Source organism: Lygodium microphyllum, chromosome 26 (genome assembly GCF_053477565.2).
Source record: "Lygodium microphyllum isolate KBCC chromosome 26, Lygodium_microphyllum_v1.1.10, whole genome shotgun sequence".
NCBI lineage: Eukaryota > Viridiplantae > Streptophyta > Polypodiopsida > Schizaeales > Lygodiaceae > Lygodium > Lygodium microphyllum.
This window is the reverse complement of record NC_141160.1, coordinates 30089433-30112242: the sequence shown is the minus strand read 5'-3', so window position 1 is coordinate 30112242 and position 22810 is coordinate 30089433. Positions and strand designations below refer to the sequence as shown.

The window sequence follows — 22810 nt, the reverse complement described above, 5'->3', positions numbered from 1 at the left end:
CTCAACACGTACGAACATTAATGATGGACCGCCTAGCTAGATGGGTTCACACGTCTATACTTAGGTGGATCCACAGATCTACACTTAGCACGTCAATGGTCATTATGATCCTCACGTGGCCATTAACTTATCACTAATTATATTTAGTTATTGTACCTACCTACAATTGACATAGTTATAGTACCGACCGATTAGTATAGTCAGTTATGCATTGTTTGACTTAGTAGGCCACTTTCCTTTATGTTGTATCTTATTTATACTTTGTGTACATTGTATTGTGTATGGAAGAGAAAAAAAAGCTAGTAAAAAAACATTTTGGCCTCCATCTCTCTTCTTGTGTTCTTGAATGAGCTTCCTCTTGTATGCATGGTGTGTGTTTGGTTGGTGCAACAACTCAAGCAAGTCCCTTTGCCGCCATGCAATTCTTAACATGGTATTAGAGCAGTGCCATTGAGAGAGGTTGATTTTAAAGGCTAAAATAAAGGAGAATAAGCAAGGATTCAAACAAGCAAGTGGCAAGTAAGAAGCTCTCCCATTCTTCCACTCTTTCTCTTGGATAGTGCCTGTGGAGGCACCGAAAGCAAGGCAAAGTGAAAATCTCATATTGTTGTGAGATTCAGTGTGTGAGCAAAGCATTGTATATTCTGTAAATCATCCCTTTAGGGCTTTCCCACAAGTTTTTTTTTGCCATCTAAGGCCTTTTTAAGCCCCGCTTTAGACACAAGATTGCCAACATCAGTTTTAGGACATACTGCAATTTTGGTTGTATTGATCGAAAGTGGGTGCATAGTCACAAATTTCAAATCTGTAATTTTGAGGTATTTTCCACGAAGCAAACATAAGTTATACTTACAAACAAGTTGTGGGTTACATGTACTAATAAGCAGTCAGTGAAAAAGGTTGCTTGGTGTATTGTTATGTACTTGTTGTTGCTCTTGGTAGTATTCTTAAAAATGCATTGACGATGTTATTGCTTCTTGTAATGGACATGATACCTCAAGCTTATTCAGATCGTGCAAATGGACACAATGAAAGATAAATCATGAGATGAGAAAGGAATGAAGGATAGGAAAAAAAAAACCAAAAAATATATAAAATCTACAAAGTGAAAGTATTGATAAAGTTAAGCCCAAAGATGCAATATAATTAGAATTTGAGAATGGTCATTTAGAGATGGTAGTCAATTCTTTTACAAAATGGGACATTTTTCAAAAATGTTCTAATCTAATTTTTTAGGAATTGGACTATTAAACACAAAAGGAAAGGAAAGAGAGATAAAAGTGAGAAATGCTATTGTTATTCAATGTCAAGACCTAAAACAAGAGAAAAATGAGGAATTAATAAGGTGTCCTTCCCCTATTTTTGTCAAGCTAGAATGTGATTTAAAAAATTAATTAAATTCTCTCACTACCTGCTCTATTATCTACCCTTTTAGTAAGGATTTGTCACATGTACAAGCTTGGCACAATTTCTAATCTCCATAATCACCTTCCCCAATAGTACAAATACAACACTTAGGGTGCAAGTTAGACTTAACCTCTTGCCTAAATAGTAAGATGGATCCAAAGACTTACTCAACATCACCGCCCGTATCAATAAGTTTGCAACTTAGAACTAAAAGACTCACTTGCCAAAGTGCTTACATACTTGGCAGAGTTAAGACAAAAAGTTGATAGCAATGATGGATATAGCAAATAAGAAGATTGATAACGAAGTCAATGAAATCACAACCAAGTTGTAAGAGGATAAAGAAGCAAGGTATGACAGAAACTACCATTTCAATAGTTAATGAAGTGACACTATCTATTCAATTAATGAAGCTATATCGCAAAAGTTTACATTCCATACACATTTAGGAGGCCTCTATAGATGGATAGCATGAGATCAAACTAAGGCTAAATCTAGAAAAAAAAAAGTTTAATCGAATGATTCTATAAAAAATCACCAAGTAAAAAAAGATTAAGCAATTTGGATTTTAGAAACATGCAAGATAGAGTCAAATTTCTAAAGCAATATGAATGTTATAGAGAAACTAAAATGTGGATCAAACATTAACTTACATCAATGCAACTCAAAAGCACAAGGTGAAACGCTAAGATGAAGACAATTAGAAAGCTAGACAGTTTGATAATTTATTAAGGTGCCAAAGCAATTGTAGATGAATTGAAAAAGCCTAAATACAGAGTTACTTTAGGGTCATGATATATTTAATAACTTTATAGCTTTAGTTATTTGTTTTCTTTTCGTGCCAATGGAACCCTAAAGGAAAATATAGCTAACATCTTGATGTGTATCTCTTTGAGGCATGTAAAAGGATATTAATACAACACTCACACATGCGCGCGCGCACACACACACACACTCTCTCTCTCTCTCTCTCTCTCTCTCTCTCTCTCTCTCTCTCTCTCTCTCTCTCTCTCTCTCTCTCAAGTCTTGTTCACATCTTGCAACACAATATAAGAGTTTGTCGAATATACTCTTAAGAACTCTTTAAATCCTCTTATCGCCTCCCTCTAATATACAAAAACACCTAGGGGAGAGAGTTAGACTTGAATTATAACCCTTATGACAAGATGTGTCCAAAGACTTTCTCAACCATCCTAGCAACACTAGCCAAGCCAACTCAAGAGCCAAGTCCATGAAAAGAATATCTATGTTAATACCACACACACACACACACACTCTCTCTCTCTCTCTCTCTCTCTCTCTCTCTCTCTCTCTCTCTCTCTCTCTCTCTCTCTCTCTCTTTCGTCTTATAACATAATATAAGAGTTTATTGCATATACTCTAAGAACTCTTTCAATCCTTTTATCACCTCCCCTACAATACAAAAACAATACCTAGAAGAGAGTTAGACTTGAATTCTAAACCTTACAGTGAGATGTATCCAAAGACTTTCTCAACCATCCTAACAACACCACCCAAGCCAACTCAAGAGCCAAGTCCATGGAAAGAATATCTATGTTAATGAGTTTACAGCTTGGAAGAAAAAAATGTAACCTTGAAGGACACTTTCCAAGGTGCATATGTCCTTGGCTCAATTGGAGAAGAAGTTGGCTAAGAAGACTGAAGATGAAGTCAAGAATAAGACAACAAAAGTGCAAAATGAGGTATAGAAGGAAACTGGAAGCAAATCAACAACATTTGACAAATGCTATTTTTTCTCTAGTTAATGAAGCTACATTCAAAAGGTAATTGAATCTCATGCATGGCAAGAACTTCCTAATGGATCACATGAAAAAACATAGGAGAAATAGAGAATAAAGAACACCAAGAGTGTTTATAGTCATGCAAGTTAAAAAACAAACTAAAGCCAATGGCACATCACCAAAAAAGAAAATAACCAAGCAACCTTAGAGTTTGGAGACATGCAAGATTAAATAGAAATGTTAAACCAATCAAAATATTTCAAGGGATTAAAATTGTGGATTACGAATGAGCTCACACCAACGCAACTCAAAGCACGGCCAAGTGAGATTGCTAAGGTGAAGGCATTAAAAAAAGAGGGAAAATAGGCAACTTATTGAGGTGGCAAAGCCATCATAGAAGAGTTCAAAAAGCCCAAGTCTTAGGCTTCTTTAGGGTCATTAACTTATGTAGTAACCCTTGTAGCCTCAATTATTCATGTTAATCCATGCCAAAAGTACCCCAAAGTGGATTCAGTATGAATTTGGAGTTTGTCATTCCATCCTATGCACCTTTGAGGCATCTTAGAGGATGTTGATATCACTTTCTTTCTTTCTCTCAATTAATGACCTGTTTCAATATCAATGTTCACTAGAAAAGCTAGTTTCCATGTCCCTCACATCAAAATACAGATGTAGAATAAAGACGGAAGATACCAAGGAAGCGGGTTCGCTGTCATTTGATGCTTAGATTCAATCACAAGCACTCTACTTAAATACCAGAGAAATCATTTGCATAGACCACTATAAAAATAGGTTGGTGAGAGACTAACAGCAAGGGGCAATGAGCTACATGCTTGTCAATAGTTGTCCTGTTACACAAATCAAGATCAACACTGCAAAATTGAAGTGCCAGCAAAATGTGGTGGCAAAAATAGCAGCAACAAGATGGCAAATACATGTGATTAAAGAAGAGAAAAGATGGTTGGCTTATGTATGGAGAGACAGAAAAGAGTGATGATGATGGTCCAACACTCTAGATCTAGGGGAGCTCCTAGGCTTAGATGAGGGCAGTACATGGGGACTAGGCAGCAAACTGTAAATACTATCAACTAATAGGCCCAATTTTACACTCTTGCTGCATCATAACACCAATAGTGGTACAGTTAAGTATTTATTACTCCATCCCTTTCTGATTTCAAATTGATCGGTAATGGAATAAACCTCTACCCTCCCAAAAGCTCCTGCTATTTTGCTGCATATGCAGCACCAATTCAGAGAGTGTATATTCAATAGGCATAATGCACTGCCACATGTTCAATCATAAGCAGGGTCAAAAAAGAGCAACAGCATCAATGTGGCAGATTCTGCTTCATGCTCCACATCCATTGAGATGAGTAGGGATCACTGCATGCATTTAAAAACAAGATTCAGCCCCGTCGTAGAGAAGCCAAAAGCCGGTGCAAGCATCTGAGTCCAGTGATTTCTGGACTGCAAGAAAATGAAGACCTCCACAAGCTCTCTTTGTGGCCTCCCAAGCATCAGCTTCTCGATCCGCTTGTCGACCTTTGCGGTAGAAAGCATAAAGCCACCTTTCAGATACCCCAGTGGAAAGAACCAAGCATTTCCTCTGTTTATCCACTTCAATAGATGCCAACTCCATGGCATTTGTCCAAGCTGCTCCAGAATCAAAAGAATAAAAAATGGAAAAGAAAACCGTTTACGTATATAGATAACAATCTTGCAGCCAAAAGAACCTAACAATTGTAATGCTCATCAAATTTGCAGCCTAGTGGTCACCTGCAAGAGGAATAGCCCGAGCTGAAGCAACAGCTACACCTGGAATTATAGCATTATCAGGCAGATCAAGGCCTAAAAGGTCTAATGACAATGAACTCCCAAATACAGAACCCTGCTCAACAGCTGCAGCTTCCTCGAGGACACCTGAAAACATGCAGGGGCATTCTCTCTCTTTTTCTTGTAATTCTCTCTCTCTCTCTCTCTCTCTCTCTCTCTCTCTGAGGATATGGGGCATTGTAACCATCATAGGACATTCTCAGAGAGCCTCACCTTAGGAAATGCCATCATTGATGTACTGAGATCCCTTCAAAATAGCCCTAAACTAGATATTCTTAATACAGGAAAGCCAAGTGTTTATTTTCTTCTTGTTGATTTGTTTTTGGTCTTAAAGGTCATTTTGGCCATTAGTAGGCCTTAATATGACTTTTCTTTTTTGTGTCTTTATCTGTGGCAGATAGTGCACCTTGGCCATGTGGCTGATGGTATTTTATTTTATAGTAAGAATGAACAGCGAACAGAACCCAATGCAATGCATCTCCATAAAACCCTCTGCCTTAATGATGGGTTTGTTCTTCCAGATTGGTTCCTTTGGGATTCCCCATATTCATTAGTTATTGATGTGGATGGAATGATAAACCTGTAGGCCTTAACAATGGGTTTGTTCTTCCAAATTGGTTCCTTTGAGACTCCCCATATTCATAAGTTATTCTTGTGGATGGAATGACAAATCTGTAGGCCTTGCTAGCAGGCATATCACAAGGCCAAATCTCTGAGACTTGTTGCATAATTTCCAAAGTAAACCATCAGAGATTGCATTTCATATTTTGTCTAAGGTGAAAACCAACTCATAACATCTTTGTGCCTGACAACAAATACTCATGATTATCAATCACACCTTAAACATACGTTGGCCAATGTTCATTCATGTCTCATTGAATTTCCCTTGTGAGGAAAGTGACGACCAGTGCAGGTAGGAGAAGATTTTTTGAATCAAGTTTGTAGAGTAGAGGTAGCCCCCTTGGATGCACCAGTTACCATCTCCCAATGAGCAATGTTCTGATTTGCGTGAGCATGGGTGTTCACAGTGACACGCATCTAATTATTCAAGGCTGTTTTCAATTTAAAAATTCCATCAGCATAGTGGCTTTCTGAGCCATACCATTACAATGAATTTTGACAACGTTGAGAACCGCACCCATTCTCATTTCAACCATCTGAGAAGAACGTGTAATGCAAAAAAAATCTCCGCTGCAAGAGATGAAAAGGAACCTTTATCCTTATTTCTCCATGAATGAAGGTGATAAGAGGCTAGCGTCGAATGTAACCCACAACTGCAGTACGTCATGCTGAGAAACCACTTCTTCAATTTACTCACTTCATTTAGGGTTTTGCATTGACAACCACAAAAAGGACTGGTGTCCACATTTTGGCGACTTTTTCAGTGGACGCCCACACAGTAGTGCACCGCCCTAGACAGCTTAGGCCTTTAAATAGGCAGTCACTTCATTCATTCTTCTCTCTCTCTTCAGTCATTTTTCAGCACCACTTCCCTTCTCTCACCAGCCCCTTCCACTACCCTCACACCCTTCAAGAGGACATTGAGGACATTGCAGTTTGCGGCTCATGGCTACCTTCACCCTTCCTCTTCTACTTCACATGCCTTGTTCCATCATCACACCTTGTGTGAGCATCTTCCACCTGGCATCACCATCATCTACTTGGCATCATCAACCTTCTCCTTCAAGCTACACCTTCACCTACGTTTTTCAGTCTGGAGGTCTTCTCCTTGCTTGGTGTCATCATTTCCAGCTCGGCGTCAGCATCCTAGCCTCTAGTGGCAATCTACATTACCTAGCATCAATGATTTCATCATTCATCTATCATAGCGGCTGTTGGGACCCACCTTTTTGCAGCTTGGCCTCTCCTCTATCACATGGCGTCACTCGTCTGTCACACAAAGGTTGCTAGGACTTGCGTTTTTGAAGCCTGGCTTATCCTCCATCATCTAGCGTCATCATTATCCACCTGGCATCAACATCTGGGCTGCTCTCCCTGCATTTGACAACTCCGACAGTCTGAGATTTGCATTTTGCTGCCCAGGTCACTACTCAGCATCAAAGAACTATGATTCACTCCCTCAAGAGCAGGTGATCATCTTCCACAATTCTAACAATATCAAAGGACTGTGGTTCGCTCCCTCGACAACTGTCCTTCACCTTCCAGTGATTGATAGCCCACTGCCCTGAGGACTGCGCTTCGCTCCCTCTAACGTGCAAATTTCCCACAAGTGCTGCCACCTGATACAGACAGGACAAAGCAGTTATCTTTTGAGCTTCGGCTCTACTGTATCACCTTTTCTTCTCATAGCATGATTCACTACATCATCACCGTGTTCTTCTTGTGTTTTTGAGTTTCTCTTCTCTCTCAAAATTTGCCTACAAACTCTATGTTACTCCCCACAAACCCTACTATTTCTCTGCACCATCACTTATTTTGACATGGTATCAAAGCATACCTGTTATTTCGACACGTCATACATGCGGCTAAGAAAATATTCTTCAAGTAAATCCACGTGTCCAAGGTACGCATAAGCATGCTTGAAATATCAGCATTAGTTAACTACAAGAATTAGAACTTCAAATCTAAATTCATACAAAGTCTTGAAATATAGAGTCATGCAATTTTGAGAAACATGTCAACCTTTGAAGAAAATGGAGTGAGAGGAAGTTGGATAAGTTGGCTATCTACATAGCCTGTATCTTTCATGCTGTCACTTCATTTTATTGCCTAGCACATGTCTGAATTCAGCACCAAGAAATAACTTGAAAGGAACAAACATATATGCAGCTGTGAGAAAAACGCAACTCCAACACTGATGGGAAGAAGCATATGGTCAAAATGCAGGTTACAGACTCTTAGCCACATTCACTAAATCACGCCAGATGAGAACTGGGTAGTCGAAGTTCCTTTCTACAAGCTGGGCATATGTTGCATACATTTGCCAACTTACTAAAAAGTTCTATCGTATGTACAAATTAAATAAATCAAACCCTTGCTCTGTCTACAGTACAGTTGTCAATGAGGTTAGATCCCCAACTTCTATGAGGGTTTCAATGCCAACCATGGACCCTATACATACTTCTGTCAAGGCTTCTGTTGGTGATGTGAACTCCAAGGCTCCATAATAGCACAATTCTAGCTACCCCTTCTATTATACAATCATCGAACTTGGACTGAAGTGGCAGTGACTGCACGTGACAAAATTCTAGCTACCCCTTCGATCATACAATCATCTAACTTGAACTGAAGTGGCAGTGGCTGCACGTGACAAAATTCAAAATCCAACCAGAGACATACAATCAAGCAGCAAGATCTGACTAATTGAATGGCCAAACTCTGAGCATGTATCTGTAGGCTGGGCATTCTATTTTTCATTTGTGATGCAGTTGCCTAATTTATAGGGGCCAGACTGTGGCCAACTGTCATTTTTATGACTGGCCAACTTTATTTTGGGGGCCTCCAAATTTGGCTGACTTTTTCACACTGTTGGGCTACTTATTGCCAGGCTCCCTCCTCCTCAGATACATTACTCAGCATACTCCATTACTTGCAAGTCCTGTTCAAGAGAGGGAGTCTGTGCCTGTGCCTACTTAGCCGATGACTCACCATTGTATTTGTACAGTCTCTTGTCTCAGTTTATGGATACCATTTCCCAAGCATTCTTCACCTGAGTTCTTTTACAGTGTGATTCATCTTTTCTTTGCACTCTCTCTCTTCTCTCTTGAGTTGTGCAGCCTATTACAGCAGATTCTCATGCTTCCATCGCTCCACCCACTTTGACATCTATTACCAGTAAACACTTCAACATCACTACATGAAGTGCAAAAGAAGGTCCCTTTTAGTTCAAGCAGAGTTAATGCGTACAACTTACTGTGGTTGCTTCTTATAGGACTCCTCATGCACCTGTTACCAGCCACTCTACAACCTAGTTATCTTTTATATCCCAAATGCAAAGTTGGATATGAGTGGTCATTAATGAGCCAGTAAGACCTATGAATATATGTGCTGATATCATGTAATAGCTGCATAAATATATGGCCTGACAATGCAGGTTTATGTAAAGCAGCACTGCCTTTAACCCTAGATGCAATGGCAATATCTGTTCAAAGTGCTGGAATGCCCACTCCAACTTTCTGATACTGGCCTCTTCCATCTAGCAGATAAAACACAGAAACTGCCCATGTGACCTTTAGGTATCAATGTTCTCTTTCACATGCATTTTAGACAGATATGAATAACATCTGTATAAAAATGGTGCCAACTACCTGATAATAGAGATTTAAGATTATAAGCCCGGAACTCTAAACAGAAAATCAACCAGGATTCAGGGAAACACTAAAACCTGAAAGAGGAAGCTGAACAAATGCCCATTGGTCCCCTCTCATATTATCAGGAAGTTCAACAGGCAAGGACTTCTCAGGCTGTAAAAGTGGAGCTGCATTCTCTTGAAAACCAGGTAACTGCCGGTATACAGAGTCATAGCGCTCATCCAGCCACCGTATCAATGTTACACACTGCAGCACATAAACAAAATAAAAGAAAAAAATCAGTTGCATTCTCAAGTTACGATTTGGTTGCAATGTGTATGCAAAACAGTACGAGGCGTGCAGTCAATTCATGAAAAAAGAGAACTCACCCTACGGCTTGGAACTGGCAAGATATCTAATTCATTGCACGCTTTCGAGACAATATTTACCATTTGAGACCTGCCACAAGGGACGAGACTCTCTCTCTCTCTCTCTCTCTCTCTCTCTCTCTCTCTCATACACAAAAATGTGGACCGACATGAAAGAAATGTTAGCAGATATGTCAGCTTATGTGTGAGTCTGTGCATGCAGAGGCTAGCCACATTATTTAGGATATTTAGGCATTTTTATTTGTGTTATTTTATGGTCATGTTGGGCATTTATTGCTGACCAGCCAGCATTAAATGCTGGCCGACCTGATCATTTTGAGGACATATTTTTGTCCTATTTATTCAGGCTCTTCCTCCTCAGTTAGTCAATCACTAATCATCGCTCGTGGATCTTCTGCTGGGGAGAGGAGCCAGTGCCACTACCCACGCGGCCAATGACTCACTGTTGTATGCGACTGTCTCCTGTTGGATATATGGATTCCATTTCCCGAGCATACATCTGAGTTCTCATCTGTATTGTGTTCTTTAGTGTTCTTTCTTCCCCTTTCTCTTTGGCCTTGTGTTTCAGCAGTTAATTACAGCATATATTTACGCTTCCATTGCTATTCCACTTCTGACAAAAAATGCCATATATGGATGCCATTATGAAGGTAGCAGGCACCAAAGTCCTCCATGCAAGAATGGAAACAAAACTATCATTTTCATAATCCCATGTCATACATGCCAAGCCTCTAAAACGCTCATGTTAATTCTACGAGTAGGTGTCCTCTCTGGCATATCCATTATACATGGCCTCCTCATCCACATATGAAGGTGCTCATCACAACAGTCTAGGCATGTGCTGCCCATAAACTCCTGCATATGTGCATAAGAGCCAATCTCTTGTTGATGAAAGAAACACCTTAAGCAATACTAAGCATTGGGCATACATCTAACTCTCAACATGAGCATCTATCTCATCTTTGAATACATTCACTGGCCAAAAGGGTCTTTAAGTGATGGATGGGTCGTACATGGCTTCTTCACTAATATTTGGGCTGAATCAGTGCAGGAAAAGCTTGTTGCCTATAGATTCCTGTACACAAAAACCCAAGGGCATCCAAATAAAACCAGGGATGGAGCTCAAAGTTAACTGTGCACAGTCCAAATTTCCTGCAATACACATATGAATATATATGCATGCATACATGTGCCTGTGGATGCGCCCACGCAAGCAAATGTATGCATCCACTTTTTGCATGTATAAACCTCCCAAAAAGGTTATCCAATTAATGGTGAGCCTCAGGATAGCTCCTCTAACATAAATAGGTTGATGAAATGCCTCTGGGAAAGGTGGATACCATGAAAATCCTGCATGCATCAAACCACTAGTATCCAACCCTTTTTGATCCATCTGCCAGTCTTTGATGCCTTGACATCTCTCAAGCTCCATGGTGCCTGAAAATATAAGCAATGCATCCAAATTCCCATGGAATTCCAAAATTCTAAGCATTTCCCATTTCCAAAAAGGGTAATCACCCACCATAGCAAGTAAATGGTTGCTTATGAATCCCACTAGGTTCCTTTGCTTGTGTACCATTCTTACTTTACCTCTTAGCTTTATCAAGAGTATGCAAATCTCGGATTTTGTGTGAGCTGACTAAATGTATCGACTGCACTAACCAGCTGTGACTCTGATAATTGCATCTGCTTCCTCATTACCTTCGACCTCTTTTGGACCTATGGGCTGAGATGTATTCACATCTTAAGCATTTACAATATGCTTCCTTCAGCATGTTGGTCAGCTGAAGCCTGACACGTGCATCATGCAATGATTGTCTTTCCTGTGGAGATTCAAAATCCATATCCCAATCTTTGCTGATTTTTAATTGCTGATATTAAATTACAGCAATTAATGCCTGCACCAATGACCATGCGTGCTCACCTCCTTAAAGAGAAGGTAATGTCATGAAAACAAGAACCACAAAAGTCGCCTTTAGAGATCCAAATGGCAGTGATTAATTGTTAACCTGCAAGTACTCAAGGTTAATCACAATGATCAACAAATAAACCACACAAGTTGAAGCTAGAGTGCTCTTGCTTAGAGATAAAGACACAAATTGCCCCAAACACTGGCATTGTTGCAGTATTTCTTTGATTTACTGAGACGAGCAATAACTAGAAATGAAAAACTTGTTCTTTCGCTTGAATCAAGTGTAGTTTTTCTGTAAACCCTAATTCTCAGCCTGCACAATCCCAAAAACAGCAACCAATTCTTCAATGCTTGCTCTCCAACATAAATCTGCTCTACCCAATGACTTTGTCACAAGTTGCCAAACACTAGCATTGTTGCAGTACTTCTTTGATTTACTGAGAGTGGCAATAACTAGAAATGAAAAACCTCCTCTTTCACTGGATTTGAGTGTAGCTTTTCTGTAAACCCTAATTCTCAGTCTGCAACAATCCCAAAAAGAGCAACCAATCCTTCAGTGCTTGCTCTAAATAAATTTGCTCTGCCCGATGACTTTGTCACAAGTTGCTCTAACCAACCATGACATTCCAGCATTATATCCATAGTTGATATGGGGTTTCGAAACAGGAGGTATGAAACAGGTTTCATAAGTTTCCTATGAATTTGTAAAATGTTAGAAGGGGTTTCATTCAAGATGGAAAAAGGCTACAGAACTAAATCTACATATAGAGTACGACTCATCCAATGGTTTTATATCATGCAACTTAACATTCAACATGTGCATCATGGTCCACTATCCATGAGCAATGCTAGCTTTACCTATAGAAGAAGCATAAAATTCTTGTAATCAATGCAATATCCATCACATCATGTTGAATGAATCCATGGTAAATGTTGATTACAAAAGTTGAACAATTTTTTTCAATAGGGCCTTTTTGAAAGCTTTAGGTGCTTCATACATTTATGAAACACCTGTGTATGAAACAAGTTTCCTAACCTTAGGAAATAGGTTTCTTGGCACTAACTAGATCTGCCACAAATGTATCAATCTCTGCATAAGCCATGAAAAAGCACCTATATAAGAGGCAGTCCAAGACAGCTACCAATAGCAATTACAAAGCCTTCTGTTTGGGGAGGGGGCACAGAGAGAGAGAGAGAGAGAGAGAGTGTGTGTGTGTGTGTGTGATGTACACAACCCACATGCAAGCCTCAACAAAGCTATAGGGGTCGTCATGAGGTTGATACTTATCGAGTTTCTTGGCAATAATCGGTATTTTGGCCTAGCTCTTTGAGCCTTGGTTCACCCCTAATCCAGCAAGCAACGACGTCGCTAGTGCGATGGCACTCTGCTCTACTGCTGTATTATCGAGCAGCCGTTTCATGAGAAGCTCGCTCAACGTCAAGTCTCCCTCTAGTGCTCTCTCATGGTCCGTTCGGTTTTGGCCAGCTAAGTTCAACACTCGCTGCACCTCGTGCAGCTCCATGCTTTGCCTTTGGCTCCTAGCCTACTGATCCCTATTGTACTCGGCTATGCCTTGCAATGCTTTGCGGGCTAGCCTTCTCTCAATGCTGCTCTCACTGATGCCCAAAGCTGTTCCAAGTACATCACACTACTATCCAACCTTGCCTTGCATGTTGATGTCAAACCTTGAACCAAGTCTAGAATACCAATGAAAAAGCACCTACACACAATCCAAGACAGCTACAAACAGCAATTCAAATGCCTTCTATGGAGAGAGAATTCTACACCACCTACACACAACCCTAGACAACAAAAGCAATTCAGCTCAAAATGCAACTCTACTATAGGTTATGTCCATACTCAAACCCAACACACGAAATGGGTTGCGACATCACCTAAACCCTAAACTCTAAAAGCTAAACTATTGGATTATTATTGTTGGACATTCATTGGCCTAGATCTATAGACCAATCTTAAGATATGAGTTGATTAGATGGTTGAAGTTGTTGAGCTAAAAATGCATTAGCTTTACTTAAACAACCACAAAACTTGCTTAATTAATGAAGAAACCTAGTTTATTTAACAAAAACACAATCCTAGAGAGTTTCTATGTCCCATAAGCACAAATCCGCTTGGGAGGGCCCAAACTTTCTATCAATAAGTATGTTGCCCTCCATTCAGCCATTAATCTCGTTTTTGCAGATTTCGAGTGTTTCAGCTTGCTGCCCACACCCCATTCGCAACAGCCAAAGCTGTCCATTGCTGTCTACATTAGTTGGCGCCTGATTTCCCGCCCTCTTCTCGCAGTTTGGAGCTGATCCCAACTAGGCAACTACTATTCTTGCACAGAACTACTATTTGTACTGCCTACCACATCATCTACAACCTGCGTTTGGCAGTTTTCTCTCCTCCAACTGTCGCCCAGCTTTTATAAGCTATCGCCAAGCTGTACACTTGCATTTGGCAGTTTTCTCTCTCCTGCAAACTCTCCAGCCTACGTTTTTAGTCTTTCTCTCTCCTCACTACTGTCTGCATCAAATCCAGCTTCTCACTGTTGCGTTTGTTGGTATTCAACATCTGGAGGCTGCATTGCTGCAATTCAGGATCCGTTCAGAGTACGGCACACTCTCCAACTCATTACCCCTGCCTTGATCCTTGAGATACAGGAGTTCGAGGTTCAGTATTCATTCATTGCATAGTGTGTTTGCTGCATGAGCATTGTATATTCAGCAGTTATATCACTTCAGTTATTTTCTGTGTTCATTATCTCTGAATTACCCTAACCCTAACTGTGTTATTTTATCAGTATATGCTTGTCGTACGATTGTTATTTGTGTTTTTGTATCAGAGTATTTCTTTACATAGTATCAAAGCCTAGTACTCTCCGAGAATTATCTAAAAGCTCTCTGCAAGAAGTAAGAACAACAGTAGGTTCAAATGACTTCGAACACATCAACACCAATTCAATCTCCAGAACAACCTATGCTGAGAATCGAGCGAGAGTGGGTAAAACAATTTGCTCCACAAAGTTCCGACATGGTGAAAGACACTTCTAACAACACGGAAGAAAGGCTATACAAGCTTTTCACTAAATAATATCATGTAATCATGGACTTTAGAGAAAAGAAGATTAAGGAGCGCGATCGAAGGATTGCCCTTCAGGAGAAGCTACTCAATGAAGGTATGCATGAATTTCTCTCTTTAGATGTTACGCATAAATCTAATGATATTGCAGGGCCGTTGAGACCTCCCTAAAAAATGGGCCCCCCTCTTGGAGAAAGAGATCCGAAGTATGTTCCATTCTTTCATCCTCTTCCATCCACTCCGGTGCAAGGTACTTTAGATTCGTCTTTTGTTCCTTTGTCTTTTACCTCTTCTGTTTTGCAAAATACTGGTAGAAATCATGAGGAAGATAGAATACAATCTGTTGAATACGGAAAAGGTTCTCTTGAGGATCAGTTCTTGTATGTTAACACACGTCGTGGGGATTATAAGAAAAAGTAAGTATCTCTTCTTCTACGCTTCCTTCTTTTCAGTTTATTTCTCAAAATCAAAATGAATTTGGTGTTTCTATTTCTACATTGCATGGTGTATCATCATCATCATCATCATTTCATTTTCAATCTTTAAATGGTAAAAATGAACAAAATGCATCTGCACCTATCACACCACAAATTCCAAAACCACCTATCCCACCACATTCTTCAACTGCTTCTCCACTTCCTTTTACACCATTTACATTTCCCTATCAAACACCTCATATTACATATCAAGCACACCGAGGGGTTATGAAAACATAGGCACCACCTTTAGAACCTGATCTTTTCCTCCTTCGGGTGTGTTCCACCTACTTGTCACACATTTTCGGGATCATTTCAACCTAGGTATCCCCCCAATCTCTCCCGAGTGTGGATTAATTGGTACCACAACTTGCCTCTATAGCATTACCTAGTGGACCTCCTGGTCATGCTGTTGTGCCCCAGCCAAGCAATGAACAAGGCTTTCGTGTCCCAGTGCCTCCACCTCCATTGGCACCTTATGGAAACATTCATGTTCCAGTGCCCCCGCATCAATTCGCACTCACTGGATACTCCCAGCCTATTTCTACCTATCCACCTTTTCCCCCTCATTCTTCCTATCAGATACACCTACCACCACCATCTTACCCTCCATCTCAATCTTATTCCACTTTTCCGACACCTCATGGTTCTAGCTCATCTTCTACCAAGCATGCTTTCAATGATAAGACTCATTCTAACAATGGGTCAAACTTCACCACTTGGTCGAACTTGACGAGACATATCCTTGACTCCCAGAACCTATGGGATCTTGTACAGGGGTTGAAACCCCAACCCGATCTCGCACTTGTTCCATACGAGGTTGTCCGCTCATGGAAGGCTACGAATGCCTCCGCTATTGTCAAGCTAATGCAAGGCTTATTGCCTGAGTTTCATTCTCAGCTTCAGTATTTTGACTTAGCGTCAGAGTGATGGGCACACTTGACTGACCACTATGTGACTCGGGATAGGACCCATCATATAAATCTTAACCATGAGCTCCAACTCTTCAAAATCATTGACCGGGATGGCTTGAAAGTCAAGTTGGCTGAGTATTGGTAACTTCTTGCCAAATTCTCCACTACGAGGACTCCCAAGTCCTCTAACGATCAAGTCACATTCTTTATGAACAAACTTTCCAAGAAATACTTCAATTTTGTGGATGGTATAGTTTCATAACCTACCATACCTACTTTCTATGAATTTGAGTGTCAGCTATTGCGTTACACACGGTTGTTCAATCAGTTTCATATGAATTTTTCCTCAAAGGGACTCTTGTTGCTCATTCTCAAAAGGGGCAACAAGGAAAGGACAAACAAAATCAAACCTCCACTCAAAATCAAAAACAAAATCAATCCGGGGAATCACAAGGCAACTCCCAATCACAACTCAAACAAGGGTGGCAGAATATACCTAAAAAGAATAGGTATTGTCAAGATTGTCAAAAGGCTGGTCATTTTGACGACGAGTATCGATCAAAGACCAAAGGCACACCCAAATCTAACTCTCAAATCCCCGCTCCTTAGTCAGGCAAGCCCCACCAGGCGAGGCAAGGTGATGGCAAGGGGCAGTTAGGCACCATCTGCCTAGAGTTTGTGCCTACATTCAACAATTTTGCAAATATTTTAACCAAAGTGGTCAACCGGCCGGTTCTTCAATACCTCTTACCCAAGATCAGTTTGGAAACACCCTCCCCTACTTCTTCAACGTAACGGGGAGAGAGTGCCTCCCTCTTGCTTTCCCTTCCAGTTTGAGAGGCGACGGCTTCTACTCTTGATAGTGACAGTGATGATGCTTACAGTTTTGTTATACATTCATTCAATTATTCTTTTGTATTGTAATATGGACATTTGTAACTTCATCCGCACTATTAAGATGACCTAATTGTAAAAGGACGCTTGGGCAAGTGAACAATTTCCCTACGAAGGCACTGTCCAAGTGGCATCGTTGCATTGCATCTTGTGTGCGCATGACATCTTGCATCACCCTTTGCATTACCCCATACATTGGCATTCTGTTCATATAAACATGCATATATACGCATTTATCCCTTTTTGGTCTTTTGGAGTGGTCGACTCTATTAGCAGTCATGTTTGTCATGTCTTGTCATCTCCTGCCTGTGAGCGTCAGTCTGAGTCAAACGAGGACTTTAGGAGCTCTGACTCTTCTATCACTTGTTTTGACGGAGGAGATAGCTCATTCTAGAGCACTCAGTTTGTTGCATTACAGTGCATTTTCTCCTCCAGTCGGGATTTTATGTGCATTTCCCGGGGCATTTTCTGCATTCTTCAGCCTGCCTTACCTGTCAGACATTGTCCACCCTTTCCAAGATTTTTCTAAGCATTCTTGGCATTTTTTACCAGCATTAAATGCTGGTCGGATCAGCATTAAATGCTGGTCGGACATATTTGTGGCCTCAAATTTCAGGTCGGCCAATTTTTGGGTTTTTTGGCTATTTATAGCCATTTTCCACTTGGCAATCAATTGTATTATCATCTTCCCTCCTTCTTTGGCAGGTGCATACTCTGACTCGGTCATCTTCGGTGCTGCCGTCATCATCAGCCTGATCTGGTGCCCTCACTCACACTTCGGGCTGCGAGCAGGGACTAATCAGTCCACAGTTTTGTATTCAGCATTCATTACAGTCAGTGCAGATTTTCTTCCTTCATTTTCTGCTCTCTCTCTCTCTCTCCCTCTATGTTCGTGTTTCTTCTTCCGTTGCGCACTCTCACAGACTCTGGATCCACCATATTCGTGGCATTACCCATGGCAGTCTCCAAGGCACTTTCAGTTTGTCCTTAGCTTGCTTGCTTGTCTTGCTTGCTTTACATATTTACTATATCCACACCTTAGCCATTCTTTTTTTTCTTCACCGACATCCAGTAATGGTAAGGATAGTGAGCTTGTTTTGTGAAGGTCTTGGATCTAAACATCCTTTATCGTTCTCCCGTTTGGGCCACGGATACTGAATAGGACAAAAACTTATTTGAACTCCCACTTATTGCTAAATCAATCCAAAAAAAAAAGTCCATGGCTGATTCCATCCGCCTTTGTAGGGCTTGGTAGGCCATTGGGCAGCCGACCTTCACTCTTTGTCTGATGCCCTATCCTCTCTCTGGTAATCACTTAGACTCCCTTGGTAAGATAACCATCGCCTCTGTAGTCTTAGTAGGCCATTGGGCAGCCGACACGCACCCTTTGTCTTATGCTCTGGCTGCTTTGGGATGGAACACCTTGGAGTAAAAGATCTTTCTCGTGGCACCGTTGTTGGGCCTCAAAGGGGATGTTGAACTAAAAATGCATTAGCTTCACTTAAACAGCCCCAAAACTTACTTAATTAATGAAGAAACCTGGTTTATTTTAAAGAAACGTGATCCTAGAGAGTTTGTGTGTCCCATAAGCACAAACCCACTTAGGAGGCCAAAACTTTCTATAAATAAGTACGCTGCCCTCCATTCAGCCCTTAATCTCATTTTTGCAAATTTCAAGTGTTTCAGCTTGCTGCCCACACCTCGTTTGCAGCAGCCGAAGCTGTCCATTGCTGTCTACATCAATTGATGCCTAATTTCCAACCCTCTTCTCGCAGTTTGGAGCTGATCCCAGCCAGCTGTCGCCCAACTTTTACAGGCTTTCGCCAAGTTGTCCAGCCTGCGTTTGGCAATTTTCTCTCTCATACGAACTGTCCTACCTGCGTTTTTAGTCTTTCTCTCTCCTACTATCTGCATGCTGCGTTTGCTGGTGTTCGACATCCAAAGACTACCTTGATGCGATTCGAGATCCGTTCAGAGTGCGACACACTATCCAGCTCATTACCCCTACCCTGATCCTTGAGATACAGGAGTTCAAGGTTCAGTATTCACTAACTGCATAGTGTGTTTGATGCATGAGCATTGTATATTCAGCAATTATATCACTTCAATTATTTTCTGCGTTCATTATCTCTGAGTTACCCTAACCCTAACCGTGTTCTTTCAACAGTCTGTGCTTTGTCGTACGATTGTTATTTGTGTTTCTATGTCAGAGTATTTCTTTACAGAAGCCATTGAGGCTCAAAGTGCTAGACAAGAAGACCTTGGAAGGGGCTACTCTACTATGGGCTGTGTCCATACACTTTGAACCATGCAAAGGCTAGGATTCATGAATGTAAAAAAATTGCTGATTTATGGATTTCAGCAAGGCATTTGACACTATTGCCAAAGCTAGACTAATATTGCCATTGAAAAAGATTGTTGTATTGAATCAGCACACACTGCAAACAACGTGATGATGAAGAAGAGCTGAGACTGGAGCCTATCCAGTCCCCATACACCAATTTGTAACATTGGATCAGCATACAGTGGGAAGAGCGTGATGATGAACAACTGAACTGTCCAGTCCCCATACATCAACTTTATTCACCAGCTAATAAACCACAGTTTTTGTTAAGGCATCACACACAGCGAATTCCTTTCCCAAGCATAATAAACTGCAAATGGCATTTTCAATTTATGCCTCTTTGGCCCAAGCTTTTACAGAAACCTCTGTTATCATGTCCCATGAAAAAGAATCAAATACCAAGCTGCTGAATTTCTCTCGATGTTTGCAAAATTAGTCTCTGAACATCTTGGTGCAATATTGCCGCTGAAGAGGATTGTTGTGTCAAATCCGCACATAGAGGTCAAAGAACATGACAATGAAGGACAAGTAAACAAATCCAGCTTCCTTATTTGCTGAATTCTGCATTTGCATGTGACCCATTTTCCTCCTTGCGGAACACGCCCCTACCTAAAGCCTGCTTGTAGGAACACACTGCTGGCCGGACTTCACAAATTCGCAGGGAGCTGAAGACAGCAGGAGGCTGGTAAGAGCAGTCAAGAGCAGAGAGTATGGCCTGAAGTACAAAGTCCCTACGACTGCAAGACCACAAGGGATAGGCTAACGAAAGTGATACAGGGAAAACTGACAGGAGGGAGTAAAAGAGGTCAAATACAGAATCTGGGAGCCAAAACAAAAGACAAAAATGAAAAGCTCCTCCCTCCCACATTCATGCATGTGACACCACTTTAGTCAGCATAACCATAACCATCAAAGATGCATGCATGCACAAACACAGGCATATGCACAGCACTCATCTGTACATCCATGCTGATATGTGCATCATATTTGCATTGTATTATATATGCATGACGCATACAAATATGCATGCATCACGTATGTGTATATGTTGCTATTTTATCTACTTTCATTTACAGTTTTGCAGAATGTGTATCTGGAGCATGTGTTGATAACACTGTCTCTAAAATAAATAAGAAAAACTAACAAAGGAGAACAAGCACACAGGATAATAACTAACTTTACCTGAAGAACCGAATCTTTTCTGGTTTAGGAAGCCCCTGCTGAATCAAAGATGCGAGAGCCTCCTTCAAAGTTACACTGTTAATCACATTGTTAGGGTAAAACTTAGAGAATTGAACACTGCGCTTGCTGTCACAGATCAGAAGCTCCCAAAGCCGCTTGCCTCGGGCATCTAAAACAGGCCGTGAGCAGAAGTCCAGCTCCCATTCCCTGATTGTGCTGACATCAGTATCTGGTGCAATAGCAATGCCTTGGGTGACATCTTCTTCCTGTAGACCAGTAGAAGGTTGTGCAACGCTCTGCACTACACCACGGATCCTTCTTCTGTCCCTAGATATACTTCCAGTGACCGATTTATCCATAGAATCTCTTTCCCAGGAAGCATCACACGTGTATGATGACAGGCGGCATTGATAAGGTAGAGCTCTATGGCAGAGGGCACTCGTGTCGGCGCGGCTGCGCAATGAAGCGGCAGGGTAGCTCCAAGCTGAACCAAATGATGCTCTTGCACAGATGGCCATGGTGATGCCCTACCTGTGTGGCAAACTGTGTGACACACAAAACTGCTCTCCAGTATGAAAAGCTATGTTAAAAGCTCACATGAGGGGGGGGGGGGGGGGGGGCTGAACCCAAGCCCCATGTGTATGGAGCAGCACAAAGAAAAAAGAAGAAAAACCAAATTTTCAGCAGCTCAACAGAGCTGTAATGGAAATTCGATGGCGAGCATTGGCGCAATTCCGGGCCGCAACCGGGAGCAGCAACATGGAGAGCCTGAGACTCGGATAGGATGAAGCAACAGGCCTGCCAATATGCCAGTGGTAGGCTGAGGCAATGGCTGCTTGGAGCTGTTATGGCCTGAAGCGTGCATCAGTACTGGCGCAGCCTTCTGGTGGGAAATCATGGGTAGTCTCTCTCCCTCTCTCAGTTTCTATGGTGCTTCACATATTTTCCGCTTCGTTTTTCGAATTTCCTTTCCTTATCCGTTCATCTTATGATTAATACGGGCGGTAGTAGCTTCGGTAAAGGGGCCAATCAAAGGTCATCTTATAACCTTTTTCCGCCCCGTGAGTTATGTTAAAATCTTTTAATATCTAAAGGCTCTCGGGCAAATATGATTAAGCATGGCTCACCCTCAAAATTTTTATTTTAACAATATGTTAATGACATTTATACTAAAAGATTACTGTAACTATGGCTAAGGGAGGCCTTAAACCTCCAAAGAACCTCTTGAAACTGCCGCAATACCCGATCCTAGCATAATTCAAATTTCCCTCCTTCCCTCTCCAAAAAAGTGTTGTCGGCAAGGTAGCACGGCAAGGACGAAGGGCCAAGTAGGATAAAGGCGGCCAAGAGTGTACAATGCCAAGAGAGCAAACAACATCAACAATGGCAACACTAGCAACAACAAGTAGTAGGAGCAATGAGGAAGCAACAAGACAAAAAAACACTAGGTGTGAGAGAGATAGAGGGGTGTGTGTGTGTGTGTGTGTGTGTGTGTGTGTGTAATAACCTAGAAAAGAATACAAAATAAATGTGAGAGAGAGAGATGAATGAAGAGAGATAAAAATAAAAATAAACACAAGAGAAGGGGGATGAATGAAAAGAGAGAAAAAACTTATAGACAAAGCGAGAGGAATGGATGAGGAAAGAGAGAAAATTTTATTGAGAGATAGAATAGACAGAGAGACATGAGAAAAAGAGGGGGGAGTGAGAGGTGGATGAATGAAGAAGAGAGAGAAAAATAAAAATAAACACGAGATTAAGGGTGAGAATGAAGATAGAGAAAAAATGAGAGAGAGGGAAAAAGGAAACAAGCTAACCTAAATGTGTGAGACAAAAAGAGAGAATGGAGAGATAAAAAATTTATAGGAGGAAGAGAGAGAGAGAGAGAAAGTGATTTATATATATACATAACAATATTAATTTATTGTTATTGCATATTTTATTGATATCAATATAACTTAATATATACTCTATTATATATCAATATTATTGCACATGTAGTACTATAAATATGTACCAGCATTCCTCACATGCTTCGCACTCATGGAACGCTACTAGGCCGCTTCACGGCAACAAGGTAGCAAGCGAAGTTGCCATGCTATCGCATATCAACTTCACTCAATAATCCATTTGTCTTCTTTCTCTCTCCTTTTTTCCCTCTCTATTTCTAATTTTTTTCTTTTACCCCCCTCTCTCTCTCCCCCAATTCCCTATATCTAATTTTCTCTCTCTCTCCCTCTCTCTTTGCCTTCTATTTTAGTTTATTTTTTCTCCTCTCCTAGTTCTCTCTCTCGGTTCTTTTTCTCTCTCCTCTCTTTTCCTTCTCTCTCCCTCTCCTCTTTTTTCTTCTTCTCTCTCTCTCTTCATTCTCTTTTTTAATTT

At 41.0% G+C, this 22810-nt stretch overlaps 1 protein-coding gene across 1 annotated transcript; it reads right to left on the bottom strand.

Annotated features, from left to right (window-relative positions):
• Positions 1–3922: 3922 nt before the first annotated feature.
• LOC148013099 (protein TAB2 homolog, chloroplastic-like) lies at positions 3923–21407 on the bottom strand. Its single transcript, XM_087668586.1, has 5 exons — positions 20429–21407; positions 9622–9691; positions 9328–9499; positions 4926–5069; positions 3923–4802 (listed from the first exon to the last, which is right to left on the bottom strand). Exons 1-5 carry the CDS (start codon positions 20944–20946, stop codon positions 4543–4545), a joined length of 1164 nt encoding a protein of 387 aa, XP_087524712.1. The 5' UTR covers positions 20947–21407; the 3' UTR covers positions 3923–4542.
• Between the last annotated feature and the right edge of the window lie 1403 nt (positions 21408–22810).

Bases quoted from the DNA above. Each gene is read 5' to 3' on its own strand.
- LOC148013099 (XM_087668586.1), bottom strand. From the start codon at position 20,946: ATGGCCATCTGTGCAAGAGCATCATTTGGTTCAGCTTGGAGCTACCCT. The intron at 9,500-9,621 runs GTGAGTTCTCTT...TATGTGCTGCAG, and splicing joins TGCCAGTTCCAAGCCGTAGG to TGTGTAACATTGATACGGTG. The intron at 5,070-9,327 runs GTTTTAGTGTTT...GCATGTTTTCAG, and splicing joins TGTTCAGCTTCCTCTTTCAG to GTGTCCTCGAGGAAGCTGCA.